General features: G+C 41.0%; 1 protein-coding gene across 1 annotated transcript in view; it reads right to left on the reverse strand.

The window, feature by feature from the left end:
• GSAP (gamma-secretase activating protein) overlaps positions 1-15,645 on the reverse strand; it is an 85,671-nt gene that overhangs the window by 14,046 nt on the left and 55,980 nt on the right. Inside the window, exons 20-23 of the mRNA XM_061197640.1 lie at positions 5,681-5,809; positions 4,766-4,824; positions 4,038-4,069; positions 1,665-1,726 (exon numbers count right to left, since the gene is read on the reverse strand). Of these exons, the coding sequence (XP_061053623.1) occupies positions 1,665-1,726; positions 4,038-4,069; positions 4,766-4,824; positions 5,681-5,809 (282 nt within the window). The remainder of the gene's footprint in view (positions 1-1,664; positions 1,727-4,037; positions 4,070-4,765; positions 4,825-5,680; positions 5,810-15,645) is intronic.

Consider the following 15,645-nt stretch of genomic DNA (forward strand, 5'->3'; position numbering starts at 1 on the left):
TTTTAAATGCCTCATTTTTATCATACATCAAATATCCAAATTTTAACTAGAGCCTCCTGTCTATCTTTGTATCAGCACCATATTGTTCCAATTATTGTAGATCAACAACACATTTAGATATCTCGTAACGCCAGTCCCATTCCTCTTTATTTTGTCAAGTGAGTCAGTCAACTGTCAGAGAAATTTCACTGGCTTTTTGTTTATAATTTTACTAAAGCTAGATGCTAAGGATTTGGAAATAATATACAGTTTTTCATTATCTTTTTTAACTGGTTAATCCTAATCAAAAAGAAAATAAATATAGCATCACCAGCTTACTAATTTGCAGCATTATTTTTTTTTTTAATTTTATTATTTTCCCAGTTGATTATTTTGTTTGTTGCATTAGACAATCATACCGTCTTCTTTTACTTTTGTTTCTTATTGCAATGGCTAGAATTTCTAAAACAATGCAAAATTTTAGTGAAAATAGCAAGGATACTTAACTTCTTTCTGATGTTAATAGGAATGCCTCCAATGTGACATGAAGAAGGATGCTGGCTACTAGTATTAGACTATACTTTGTTTAAAATTCCAGGAGTGGAATTTTACTTTTATCAACTTTTAGCACCTATAGAATCTTTTTTTTCCTCTTTGACTTAGTGGTGTGATGAATTACATTAATATATTTTCTAACATTAAGGCTTCCTAGAAAGAAGCCCATGTGGCTATGTTGTATTTTCAAATAGAGCACTGGGAAGTATTTTAATTATGCTTGTAGTATCTATATTCATAAGCAGAAGTAGTCACTGTCGGATTCTGGTTTTAAGGTTATGCTGGCTTTTTAAAGTGATTAAGAAGCTTCCCATCTTTTTTTCAAAAATACTTTACATAACATGAGAATGATCTGGTCCTTAAAAGTCTGAAAGCACAAACTCATTAAATAACTTGGGGCCTTTTTTGGAGATAATCTTTGATATTTTTTCCAAATTATTTTATGGTTTTTATGCTTTCAGGCTTTCTATCTCTTCTTGGCTCAAGTTGGGTCATTACTAGTTGCCACGGAAACTTTGTTTAACTAGAATTTTTAAGTGTATGAATATGTATTTACACATATTTTTCTCATATTTTTAAACTAGCTATATTTAAGGTAATAGATTATCCCATTCCTAAGCCTGCACAGTATTAAAAATATTTTATTAGACTTTTCAGATGTTTAATAGTTTTTTTTTAAGATTTTGGATTTACTTGCCAATTCTGCTCTTCAATTAATTTATTTTGATTTATACCTCTTTGGTCTTCCTAGTGGTAGGACCTCTTGAGAAAGAATACTTTATTCCGTTGTATTTTAAACCCAAATACAAATGCTACAGAGACGCTGCTGTTTCCTATTTTAAAAACTCTCAGTGCTATACATTTCCTTATGGTGTTTTATAATTATACATTTATTGGGGTGACTGATTAATTCGTGTCTCTCTCACAAGACTACAAATACCAAGAGGGCAGAAATTATACATGTGTTCCTCACCACTGAACACACAGGGCCTACAGTGAGTGACTGGCAACAACCCTGTGTTGAAAGAGTGAATGAAAAACAAGAACAGAATGAGAAGTACAACCTAGCCCTTTCCCCTTTCCTTGGAGCCCACTGTTCACCAGCACTGAACATCCCACAGACCACTTACCAGCCCCATAAGCAGCCGCTGGTGGTTGTCTTCCTCCTGGAAGAGGGGTGTTAATCTTGGCTCTGAAATTAAACAGAGCAACAGTCAAGCAGGGTGGTTTTCGGGAATGGGCTAGAAGGAGGAGGCCTCAGCCTGGGTTTCCCTTCTCTGAGTCACTGGGAAAACATAACACTTCCCTGAAGGGATGAAAATTTTTCATTCAGTGTGACCTAGTCCTACATGCTGCAACTTATCACTTAGTGATATGCAGAGAGAGAGAGCTGTGAACCAGAGAGGCAGAGACTGGGAAAGAAAGAAAGAAAACAAGGAACACGTTCCCAACACCAATATACTCTGACTTTGATTTCTCTTCAGTGTGAAAACTCACCACTAAGATCCTCTGCTTCATAGGAGATTGAACAGCTTGGGCCCTCTCTAAACCCTAAGGGAGGGGCAAACCCAGGGATGGGGACTTAGTGGAAGGGTCACATGACTCCCTTCTTTCTGACTCCCAACTTGTAGTTTATAGAGTTACTGAGGTGAGGAGACCAGTCAGTTACTGCGGTAAATAAGAATAATTGGCACAAGTTATGGGACTGAAAAGGTAGCTAACTGAGGTGGAAAAGTGGCATGTAAGCTTAAACCAAATGGCACTTTCTCCACCTTGATCTGCACCGCACCAGCAAGACTGGAGGGACAGGAGAACGCTGTCTCTAGGAAGATTTGCCCTAACGCCCGCTAACGGCACCTTCATGCCCCATCTTCCTCTCCCAGAACCTGAGGCACAGAGCCCGTCAACAGGCGGAACTGCCCTGGTCAGGGGGCTGAGGACTCCTCGTGGGAGGGCACGGATGCCTCTTGACCCCTTGAGAAAAATCCTAACTGGATCCTACACAGCCTTCATGGTGAACAATTCAAAACTAGAGCCCAGTAGTTTTCACGGCTGTTTCGAACTTCACAAGGAATGTTCCATCTCTAACAGTGACATTTTTCCTAGGAAACTAGCACAACCAAAGCACATGAGAGGAAGGGGCAAGTTCCCTGAAGGTCATCAAGTGAGAACGACTAGTAACGGGATGCAAACAGGCCTGAAGTACAAGAACAGGAGTTCTACCCAGTCGTGGGAGTAGAGGACACACAGAAACCTCAGCCAGACTGGCAACACTTCCCACAGTGCAAATCCCCTAGCAACGCAAGGAGGGGAGCCTGCGTGCACATTCACACCGCTGGCGGACTGCCTCTGCCTGGTGCTGGTGGCAGAGCCCTGGCTTCAGGCCTAGATGGCCTGGTTCCCGGGGCTACTCAGTGACTTCACAGCTCATGCGGGCTGTGCGCACAGCTGCAGGATGTGCGGCAACGCATCATATAAAATAATGTCCGTTAGGGTCACCCAATATATACCTAAACATCCAAGCCCATAAAACAGAAGTGGGACATAAAAACAACAGCTCCTTTTTTAATGGAGGCTGACCTTTATGAAGTGTGGAAGAGTTTCACAGACAAAATCACAAAAAAAGCCTGTATTGAATATGCTTAGCATCCTCTCCCCCCAGTTTCCCCTGGCTAAGTTCCCCTTCTTTGTCAAGACTTAACTCGGACATCACCCCCCATGGGAAGCCTTTACAACCTTTGTCCCCACTCCTGACCTAGCCCCTCACCCCCTGCACCCTGCAGCTGCATAATGCCTGTCCCCTGGTTTAGAGACTATGTGTTAGCATTTCTTCCTCACACACTAAAGATAAAGCAGCCATCTCAGCTATCCCATGCACCAAGCGAGGGACTGGGCACTGTAAACACGACTCCGTTGACTCTCATTTTCTTCTCACGCTTGCCCTGAGGAGGACAACACACAAAATGGGTAAATGGCTTGCCTAAGAGCACACGGTGGCCAAGCTGGAGTTGAAGCCCAGTTCTGTCCGCCTCTAAGCCCATGCTCTCCCCCCATAACCACACTGCTTGTCTAGAGGCCCCTCGTCTTTGTGCCCCTATGACCTAGCCCAGTGAGTGCCCAAGTGCTAACCAAAATGAAAGGAGCATACAAGTCAAAAATCCTTGTATGATCAGACAGCTGGAGAGAAAGCAGCTCTCAGCCAAGGGAACTACACCCTGGGAGTACAGCCAGAGGGCATGTTAATTCGATCAGTTCTATGGGGAAACAGAAGGAAAACCAACAGTCAGGGATTCCTCGGCAAGAGCGGCTGTCCCCGAAGGACCTGGTGCCAAGAGAGACATGGAAGGAGCTGGGTGGCCACTCTGATGGGAAAATAGTAAAGGGTGCTGCCTTCGCAGCACTAGTAGAAGTGATTTTTCCCTGCCAACCCACAGTGGGTGGAAGAATGGTATTACAAACAAAACACTGAAATCCAGAATGCTTTATTACAGGTCTTTTCTTACCCAAATTCCTTGCTTCTAGGTTAGAAATCACCCTACAAAGAAATTAGTCAATGTTATTCACACAGGAAGCATTATTTAAAAAAAAAAAACAACGAAAGCCACACCACCATACAAAGATATCCTCCTTTAAAAACCCATAAAACCACTGCAGAAACTGTTCTCAGGCTGCTGAAAACCTCAAAAACTTTAATCAACTTGGCAAAAGCCACATTAGGCAATTATAAAATCTCAAAACTCTTTAGTGCAAACAATGACAATAATTTAGAACAATTACAGCTCTCAGTTGTTGGAAATAAGGGGAACAGAAAATAGAACAGGGGTTGGAATGGGGCCTATGCTTATAGCACTCCGAGATGACTCATCTACCCAGAAAATATGCTTTCAAAATAAGAGCAAGCTCAGCAGCCCACTTACACTTGTTTAAAATCAACCTAATGTTTGTACCCCTCTGAAGTGCTCAACTAATAAGTGTTTTCTTTACCACTTATTCCTTCTAAGTCATCCATCCCCAGGATGCAAATCTAAAAGGTTTAACATATAAATTTTTCCCACTAGAAACTCTAGCTCCAAACTCCAGAATAGGGCTCAGGTGGCTGCATTCATAAGCTGACAGCATCATCTTGCTGAGGATACACAACAAAAGTAAGCTATTTCCCTGAAAGGTAGCCAAGAAAGTAATTGCAAAATATAACCATCTTACAGCTACAATAATCCCTCATTTTACTTACTTTATTGCATTATCAAGAATATTTCTCACATACACCGTGGACCTTCTTTTTCCTTTTTTCTAGGAGTGAGAACACGTCAAAGGTGTGGAAGGTGAAGGTTTTGTGGGTGACATTTTTCACATTGAGGTCATAATACAATATAGTTCAGAGTTCAGAAAAAAGACAGGTACTTTCCAGGTAATCAGAACACCTAGATTCTTTAACAATTGCTTTAAAAAAGTTTTATTCTGAAACTATTACATATTTTATATAGTTGCAAGTCAACTACATATTATATACAACAACACTACAACTATATCCAACAATGCTACAGACAGCTCATGTACTCTGTACCCAGTCTCCCTCAGTGTTTACATCTTCTATAAATAACTATAGTACAATACGCAAATCAGCAAACTGGCACTGGTACAGTGAGCATATAGTGCTGTCACTTTATCACATGTGTAGATTCACATACCACAATGTACCACCATAATCAAGATACAGAACTGCTCCGTCACCCCGAAGATCTCCCTTGTGCTATCCCTTGATAGGGGTCACGTTCACTCTTTTCCTTTCAACCATCCCTGACCCCTAGCAACCACTACTTTGGGAACACCTAGGTTTTTTTAAAATCAATTTTTAACTACACAAGTAGCACAAAAACACATCTGAGACCCGGATGTTAACCCCACTTCTACTATGAACATGCCGTGTGTGTCCCTTAACCTCTTTGCACTTGAATTTCCTCTTCAAGAGAAGAGAGGTCAGAGAAGCACCTTGGTCTCCCTCCTGGGGATCAGCAGCATCAATGAACAGTGCCTGGCAAGTGGGGAGAGTGCTGGAACACAGGCCAGCCTAATGACCTAAGGGCATCACCTAACCTAATCGGCTGGGCTTCTGCTTCTTGCTCTGCTCTCAGGCACCCACACATACCTCTTCCGAGATCAGGCTGTGCCACTCTCTCCTGACCACGCTGTTGTTATAGTGTAAGTGTGGCTTGGAGTACTTAACATATTCCAGGTTGGAGTTCAGTTTTTCCCAGTAGCCCTTAAAGCTATGCACCTGTAGGAGACAAAATCATTGGTGAGCTTGAGAAGCAGGTCCTGTGGCCCAAACTACTCAGCAAGGGCCACACAGGCCTTGCTGCAAAGCTGGGCTCGCTTCACTTCCTTAGCTCTCATGAGGCAGCATTTCTGAGTGGACACTTCCCACAAAGGATGGCTTTCTTGCCCCGATAGGAATTCTAAAATAGACTCGAAGAGGCCTGCCTTCCTCCCTTCCTTTTCGAGTCCCTTTTACACACAGAGAGAGCTGCTCACCTCCCTAAGCTGGTAGGACTCCCCTGGGTGAGGGCTAAGTGGGGAAGCCTACATTGAACACATCAAATCATTTCCTCCCCAGAGACACATTTTTCTGACTCAGATTGTGTCAACAATGCCATGTTTGGTGAGAGAATGTGCACAAGATTTGGAACACGTGGAAGAATAGGTTTACTTTCCCACTAAGTTCATTTACTTCCAAAGGATCTTTTTCAAAACTCAGGAATCAGAAAGGTGAAATGAACTCCTTTCACAGTCAGTTGTCGAATACTCCAAGACAGAATTAGTTGGCGACCATCCCATCTAGGTCTTTGATGTATTGATATCATTGTACTACCCTGAAGTAAAAAATACCCATTACGTTCATTTTTAAATAAAATGCAAGAGTAATACATTTTTTAATGTTGAAGGATATCCTGAAAAAAAATTGTTTTTGCAAATTAATGAAGATAGATTTATGATACACACTTTCTTGCCAAAATATATGCAGTTATAAAAGATGTGACTGGGGTCGAGGGTGCAATGTGTGGCCATAAAACAAAGTGAGCTAATGTCTACTGTGCAAACAGACTTGGCTGTATTACAAGGGAAAAAAGAGAACTTAAAAAAGATGCCTCAATCAAGAAAAATGCCCTTTTGTTAAGTAATAGCACATCACCCAAATTCTTATTGAAAGGATAGTCACAACGGGCTCAAAATGGATGTTGAAGTATCAGTAAAGTGAGTTACATAATAAAACTAACTTGCTGTTTCAGAAATTAGTTGGCTGGGGAGGGAGTCCAGGAAAAAGTCTGGAACTGTCTAAGAGGCAAGAGACCATTGTTTTGGGGTGTGTGAGGAGAGGGGATTCAGAGCACCGCCTAACCGAGCTCCAGAGTCGGGCGTGAGCCACGGCTATCAGTGCAGACACCAGAGACGGTCATGAAACACTAAGGCTGCTGCTGCAGCCACCAAGAAGTCTGTGTGCAAGCACAGGTCACTATCCACACCTCCCCTCCCGGGAGCCTGTGCAGCCTGCCACTGCCAGGGTCCCGTGATCCAGGAACAACTTCCCCGGGAGAACACACGGCGCGCCTCAGGCTGCTGCAATGTCACATCGGCCTCTGCCGCCGCAGGTTTGCCCCGCGTTCCATACCCCTCCCTCCCCCGGTCTGAGTGAGCCAGAGCCCCCTAATCAGCTGCTCCTTTAACCCCCTCCTGTCTGAGCAAAGAACAGATGCCCTCAGGTGACATACATGCAGAGCCGGGGCCAAATCCAAAGCTGAACCCCAGGAACACATCTGAGAACATCTTTGTTCTGCGAACAAAGAAGAGAAAGGGAAATTTCTCCCAGCAGCCTGAGGAGCAGTGGATTAAATCTCCACAATCAAATTGATGTACTCTGCATCTGTGGAATACCTGAACAGACAACAAATCATCCCAAAATTGAGGCGGTGGACCTAGGGAGCAACTGTAGACTTGGGGTTTGCTTTCTGCATCTAATTTGTTTCTGGTTTTATGTTTACCTTAGCTTAGTATTTAGAGTTTATTATCATTGGTAGATTTGTTTAATGATTTGATTGCTCTCTTCCTTCTTTATTTTTATATATAGATATATATATGTTTTTCCTTTTTCTCTTTTTGTGAGTGTGTATGTGTATGCTTTGTGTGATTTTGTTTGTATAGCTTTGCTTTTACCATTTGTCCTAGGGTTCTGTCTGTCCGTTTTTTTTTTTTTTTTCTTCTTTAGTATAGTTTCTAGCACCTGTTATCATTAGTGGAGTTGTTTTTTGGTTTGGTTGCTCTCTTCTTTCTTTCTTTTTCTTTTTTTTAATTACTTTTTAACTTTTTTATTTTTAATATTTAAAAAAAATTTTTATTTTAATGACTTTATTTTATTATTATTTTTCTTCTTTTTCTTCTCCCTTTTCTTCTGAGCCATGTGGCTGACAGGGTCTTGGTGCTCCAGCCAGGTGTCAAGCCTGTGCCTCTGAGGTGGCAGAGCCAAGTTCAGGACATTGGCCCACCAAAGACCTCCTGACTCCACGTAACATCAAACAGCAAAAGCTCTCCCAGAGATCTCCATCTCAACGCTAAGACCCAGCTCCAATCAACGACCAGCAAGCTACAGTGCTAGACACCCTATGCCAAACAACTAGCAAGACAGGAACACAACCCCAACCATTAGCAGAGAGGCTGCCTAAAATCATAAGGTCACAGACACCCCAAAACACACCACCAGACGCGGTCCTGCCCACCAGAAAGACAAGATCCAGCCTCATCCACCAGAACACAGGCACCAGTCCCCTCCACCAGGAAGCCTACACAACCCACTGAACCAACCTTACCCACTGGGGGCAGACACCAAAAACAATGGGAACAATGAACCTGCAGCCTGCGAAAAGGAGACCCCAAACACAGTAAGTTAAGCAAAATGAGAAGACAGAAACACACAACAGATGAAGGAGCAAGGCAAAAACCCATGAGACCAAACAAATGAAGAGGAAATAGGCAGTCTACCTGAAAAAGAATTCAGAATAATGATAGTAAAGAATGATCCAAAATCTTGGAAATAGAATGGAGAAAATACAAGAAACGTTTAACAAAGACCTGGAAGAACTAAACAGCAAACAAGCAATGATGAACAACACAATAAATGAAATTAAAAATTCTCTAGAAGGAATCAATAGCAGAATTACTGAGGCAGAAGAACGGATAAGTGCCCTGGAAGATAAAATACTGGAAATAACTACCACAGAGCAGAATAAAGAAAAAAGAATGAAAAGAATTGAGGACAGTCTCAGAGACCTCTGGGACAACATTAAACACACCAACATTAGAATTATAGGGGTCCCAGAAGAAGAGAAAAAGAAAGGGACTGAGAAAATATTTGAAGAGATTATAGTTGAAAACTCCCCTAATATGGGAAAGGAAATAGTTAATTAAGTCCAGGAAGCGCAGAGAGTCCCATACAGGATAAATCCAAGGAGAAACATGCCAAGACACATATTATTCAAACTATCAAAAGTTAAATACAAAGAAAAAATATTAAAAGCAACAAGGGAAAAACAACAAATAACATACAAGGGAATCCCCATAAGGTTGACAGCTGATCTTTCAGCAGAAACTCTGCAAGCCAGAAGGGAGTGGCAGGACATATTGAAAGGGATGAAAGGGAAAAAGCTACAACCAAGATTACTCTACCCAGCAAGGATCTCACTCAGATTTGACAGAGAAATTAAAAGCTTTACAGCCAAGCAAAAGCTAAGAGAATTCAGCACAACCAAACCAGCTCTACAACAATGCTAAAGGAACTTCTCTAGGCAGGAAACACAAGAGAAGGAAAAGACCTACAATAACAAACCCCCAAAAATTAAGAAAATGGTAATAGGAACATATGTATCGATAAGTACCTTAAATGTAAATGGATTAAATGCTCCAACCAAAAGACACAGACTGGCTGAATGGATACAAAACAAGACCCATATATATGCTGTTTACAAGAGACCCACTTCAGACCTAGGGACACATACAGACTGAAAGTGAGGGGATGGAAAAAGATATTCCATGCAAATGGAAATCAAAAGAAAGCTGGAGTAACAATTCTCATATCAGACAAAATAGACATTAAAATAAAGACTATTACAAGAGACAAAGAAGGACATTACATAATGATCAAGGGATAAATCTAAGAAGAAGATATAACAATTGTAAATATTTATGCACCCAACATAGGAGCACCTCAATACATAAGGCAAATGCTAACAGCCATAAAAGGGGAAATCGACAGTAACACAATCAGAGTAGGGGACTTTAACAACCCACTCTCACCAATGGACAGATCACCCAAAACGAAAATAAATAAGGAAACAGAAGCTTTAAATGATACATTAAACAAGATGGACTTAACTGATATTTATAGGACATTCCATCCAAAAACAACAGAATACACTTTCTTCTCAAGTGCTCACGGAACATTCTCCAGGATAGATCATATCTTGGGTCACAAATCAAGCCTTGGTAAATTTAAGAAAATTGAAATTGTATCAAATATCTTTTCCGACCCCAACACTATGAGACTAGATATCAATTACGGAAAAAATCTGTAAAAGACACAAACATATGGAGGCTAAACAATACATTACTAAATAACCAGAGATCACTGAAGAAATCAAAGAAGAAATCAAAAAATACCTAGAAACCAATGACAATGAAAACACGACGACCCAAAACCTATGGGATGTAGCCAAAGCAGTTATAAGAGGGAAGTTTATAGCAATACAATCCTACCTCAAGAAACAAGAAACATTTCAAATAAACAAGCTAACCTTACACCTAAAGCAATTAGAGAAAGAAGAACAAAGAAACCCCAAAGTTAGCAGAAGGAAAGAAATCATAAAGATCAGATCAGAAATAAATGAAAAACAAATCAAGGAAACAATAGCAAAGATCAATAAAACTAAAAGCTGATTCTTTGAGAAGATAAACAAAATTGATAAACCATTAGCCAGACTCATCAAGAAAAAAAGGGAGAAGACTCAAATCAATAGAATTAGAAATGAAAAAGGAGAAGTAACCACTGACACTGCAGAAATACAAAGGATCATGAGAGATTACTACAAGCAACTATATGCCAATAAAATGGACAACCTGGAACAAATGGACAAATTCTTAGAAAAGCACAGCCTTCCAAGACTGAACCAGGAAGAAATAGAAAATATAAACAGACCAATCACAAGCACTGAAATTGAGACTGTGATTAAAAATCTTCCAACAAACAAAAGCCCAGGACCAGATGGCTTCACAGGTGAATTCTATCAAATATTTTGAGAAGAGCTAACACTTATCCTTCTCAAACTTTTCCAAAATATAGCAGAGGTAGAAACACTCCCAAACTCATTCTATGAGGCCACCATCACCCTGATATCAAAACCAGACAAAGGTGTCACAAAGAAAGAAAACTACAGGCCAATATCACTGATGAACATAGATGCAAAAATCCTCAACAAAATACTACCAAACAGAATCCAACAGCACATTAAAAAGATCATACACCATGATCAAATGGGGTTTCTCCCAGGAATGCAAGGATTCTTCAGTATATGCAAATCAATCAATGTGATACACCATATTAACAAATTGAAGGAGATAAACCATATGATCATCTCAATAGATGCAGAAAAAGCTTTTGACAAAATTCAACACGCATTTATGATAAAAAGAAAGTAGGCATAGAAGAAACTTACCTCAACATAATAAAGGGCATATATGACAAACCCAAAGCCAACATCATTCTCAATGGTGAAAAACTGAAACCATTTCCTCTAAGATCAGGAACAAGACAAGGTTGTCCACTCTCACCACTATTATTCAACAGTTTTGGAAGTCTTAGCCACGGCAATCAGAGAAGAAAAAGAAATAAAAGGAATCTAAATTGGAAAAGAAAAAGTAAAGCTGTCACTGTTTGCAGATGACATTACACAGTACATAGAGAATCCTAAAGATGCTACCAGAAAACTACTAGAGCTAATCTATGACTTTGGTAAAGTAGCAGGTTACAAAATTAACGCACAGAAATCTCTTGCATTCCTATACACTAATGATGAAAAATCTGAAAGAGAAATTAAGGAAACACTCCCATTTACCATTGCAACAAAAAGAATAAAATACCTAGAAATAAACTTACCTAAGGAGACAAAAGACCTGTATGCAGAAAACTATAAGACACTGATGAAAGAAATTAAAGCTGATAACAAACAGATGGAGAGATATACCACGTTCTTGGATTGGAAGAATCAACATTGTGAAAATGATCATACTACCCAAAGCAATCTATAGATTCAGTGCAATCCCTATCAAACTACCACTGGCATTTTTTACAGAACTAGAACAAAAAATTTCACAATTTGTATGGAAACACAAAGGACCCCGGATAGCCAAAGCAATCTTGAGAAAGAAAAATGGAGCTGGAGGAATCAGACTACCTGACTTCAGACTATACCACAAAGCTACAGTAATCAAGACAGTATGGTACTGGCATAAAAACAGAAATATAGATCCATGGAACAGGATAGACAGCCCAGAGATAAACCCACGCACATATGGTCACCTTATCTTTGATAAAAGAGGCAAGAATATACAATGGAGAAAAGACAGCCTCTTCAATAAGTGGTGCTGGGAAAACTGGACAGCTACATTTAAAAGAATGAAATTAGAACACTCCCTAACACCATACACAAAAATAAACTCAAACTGGATTAAAGACCTAAATGTAAGGCCAGACACTATAAAACTCTTAGAGGAAAACATAGGCGGAACACTCTATGACATAAATCACAGCAAGATCCTTTTTGACCCACCTCCTAGAGAAATGGAAATAAAAACAAAAATAAACAAATGGGACCTAATGAAACTTAAAAGCTTTTGCACAGCAAAGGAAACCATAAACAAGATGAAAAGACAACCCTCAGAATGGGAGAAAATATTTGCAAATGAAGCAACTGACAAAGGATTAATCTCCAAAATTTACAAGCAGCTCATGCAGCTCAATATCAATAAAACAAACAGCCCAATTCAAAAATGGGCAGAAGACCTAAATAGACATTTCTCCAAAGAAGATATACAGATTGCCAACAAACACATGAAAGAATGCTCAACATCACTAATCATTAGAGAAATGCAAATCAAAACTACAATGAGGTATCACCTGACACCAGTCAGAATGGCCACATCATAATATCTACAAACAATAAATGCTGGAGAGGGTGTGGAGAAAAGGGAACCCTCTTGCACTGTTGGTGGGAATGTAAATTGATACAGCCACTATGGAGAACAGTATGGAGGTTCCTTAAAAAACTGAAAATAGAACTACCATATGACCCAGCAGTCCCACTACTGGGCATATACCCTGAGAAAACCATAATTCAAAAAGAGTCACGTGGGCTTCCCTGGTGGTGCAGCGGTTGAGACTCCGCCTGCCAATGCAGGGGACACGGCTTCGAGCCCTGGTCTGGGAAGATCCCACATGCCGCGGAGCGACTAAGCCCGTGAGCCACAACTACTGAGCCTGCGAGTCTGGAGCCTGTGCTCCGCAACAAGAGAGGCCGCGACAGTGAGAGGCCCGTGCACCGCGATGAAGAGTGGCCCCCGCTCGCCGCAACTAGAGAAAGCCCTCGCACAGAAACGAAGACCCAACACAGCCAAAATTAATAAATAAATTTAAAAAAAAAAAAGCTTAAAAATAAAAAAATAAAAAAAAAAAGAGTCATGTACCACAATGTTCACTGCAGCTCTATTTACAATAGCCAGGACGTGGAAGCAACTTAAGTGTCCATCGACAGATGAATGGATAAAGAAGATGTGGCACAAATATACAATGGAATATTACTCAGCCATAAAAAGAAACGAAACTGAGTTATCTGTAGTGAGGTGGATGGACCTAGAGTCTGTCATACAGAGTGAAGTAAGTCAGAAAGAGAAAAACAAATACCGTATGCTAACACATATATATGGAATCTAAAGAAAAAAAAAAGAAGGATCCTGAAGAACCTAGGGGCAGGACAGGAATAAAGACGCAGATGTAGAGAATGGACTTGAGGACACAGGGAGGGGGAAGGATAAGCTGGGACGAAGTGAGAGAGTGGCATGGACATATACACACTACCAAATGTAGAATAGATAGCTAGTGGGAAGCACCCGCATAGCACAGGGAGATCAGCTCAGTGCTTTGTGTCCACCTAGAGGGGTGGGATAGGGAGGGTGGGAGGGAGATGCAAGAGAGAGGAGATATGGGGATATATGTATACGTATAGCTGATTCACTTTGTTATAAAGCAGAAACTAACACACCATTGTAAAGCAATTATACTCCAATAAAGATGTTAGGAAAAAAAAAAAAGAAATTAGTTGGCTGAAAGGCCCGTTCAGCCAGCATCCATTCTCACAGAGACAGGAAAAGCTACTTCCAAGAAATTGTCATTTCTAGAGGAAATCAGAGCTGTGGCGTCAGGTCCCACTCTCCACTTGACCTATCTCATTCATCTTTTCTTTCCCTTTCCATATATTTATAATGAATATACCTTTATCTACCCTTTGGTCTTCCTTATATTGAAAAAACAATAATGAAAGCAAATCCTGCCGACATTTGGCAGAATTCAGTCCCTGACAGGAAATCACTACAGCTTTCTTGCTATTCTACATCTGAGTTCACGCAACTAGTGCCAAAAGCCAGCAAACTAATCGGTGTTGTGGTGACATCTAGTGGTCATTTCCACTATTAGCGCTGCCTGCTGGGCCACTGGAGTCCCAGTGCGTCGTCCACCCAATCTTGTCCAGCGCAGAGCAAGGGGAGGAACGCTGGTGTCCTTCTACCTGTGCAAGGCCCTCTTCCCCTCAGGCCAAAGTCATCCTCCTGTCAGAAGACCCCACTCTCATACTCACACTGTGGCTTCCAAGAAAAGTTCTCTCCCAAACTATCTTCCTCTCACACCCCCATTAAGAAATCCCTTTCCTCAGACCCTTGTCTGAGTCGAGAATAAGCAGACAAAACAAGTCCAAGGACATGCTTCAGAGGGGCTTCTGAGCCCACTGATTATATGTAAAATGGAGTACGTGTTTGTATGAGCACTTTTCTGGGGAGAAGGTCTACAGTTTATATCAGACTTTCAAAGGAATCTATGGCCTAAAACAGTTCAAAACTACTGAGTTAGAAAGAAAAATGATCTAAGTTTTAAAACAAAAACAACTTACATTTAAATAAGGAACACTATTAGCCAAAAGCCCCAGAAATATTGTAATATAAATGTGTAGGTCTTTCAAGGAGGTCACTGGGCTGGATGTTATGATAGATATTGAGAGAGTACAGAGAAAACAGTGGCATATGTCATTACTTGGTATCTAGTACATAAGTGATGCAATTTTTTAAGTTATGAAAATTCACAGAGATCATTATAAATTGGGAGGTCTGTTTGGAAGTCTGGGAAATAGCTAAGACCCAGAGGATGAAAACGGATCTGTAAATGAAGGGCGAAGAGAGGATCTTCCAGGTGGGGCTCTGAGGAAATGAGCAAAGACTGAGAGAGCAGAACGTGGATTCTGGCTTTAGATCAGAGACAGAGCTTCAGAGAAAGCAGAGAAAACAGCCCACAGCCCTTCACTCTCTGTGGCGAAGGTTTCTGCCTCTAGGGTGTAACTACCAACCTCAGCAACCACCTGGGTCCCATCCCCTAGAATCCTAACTGGTGTGGGGTGTGACCTGAGCCTCATGAGTGTTCGACGGTCCCCAGGCAAGCCGACCGTTCAGCCTGGGCTGAGAACACGCTTGAGCGTATACAGGTCATCCCAGTCTCCCTCCCACCCTCAAAGGTTCTCATCTACATCTCTGGTTTAAACGCTGATGAAGAACCAGTTGTCTGAAGACTTGCAATTGTGTTGTGACAGAATAGGAGACAGGGTTAGACAGGAGGTTAGGACCAATCTTCAAAGGATCTCAAATGCCAAAGTAACACCAGCATGCTCATTAACCCAGAGAGTAAAAGAGGCTCCAAGGTAAAAGGTTAGCTGTTATAGCATGGTACGGGGGTGGGGCGGGGGGGCATGAGAG

Source organism: Eubalaena glacialis, chromosome 8, assembly GCF_028564815.1.
Source record: "Eubalaena glacialis isolate mEubGla1 chromosome 8, mEubGla1.1.hap2.+ XY, whole genome shotgun sequence".
In the NCBI taxonomy this organism is placed as follows: Eukaryota; Metazoa; Chordata; class Mammalia; order Artiodactyla; family Balaenidae; genus Eubalaena; species Eubalaena glacialis.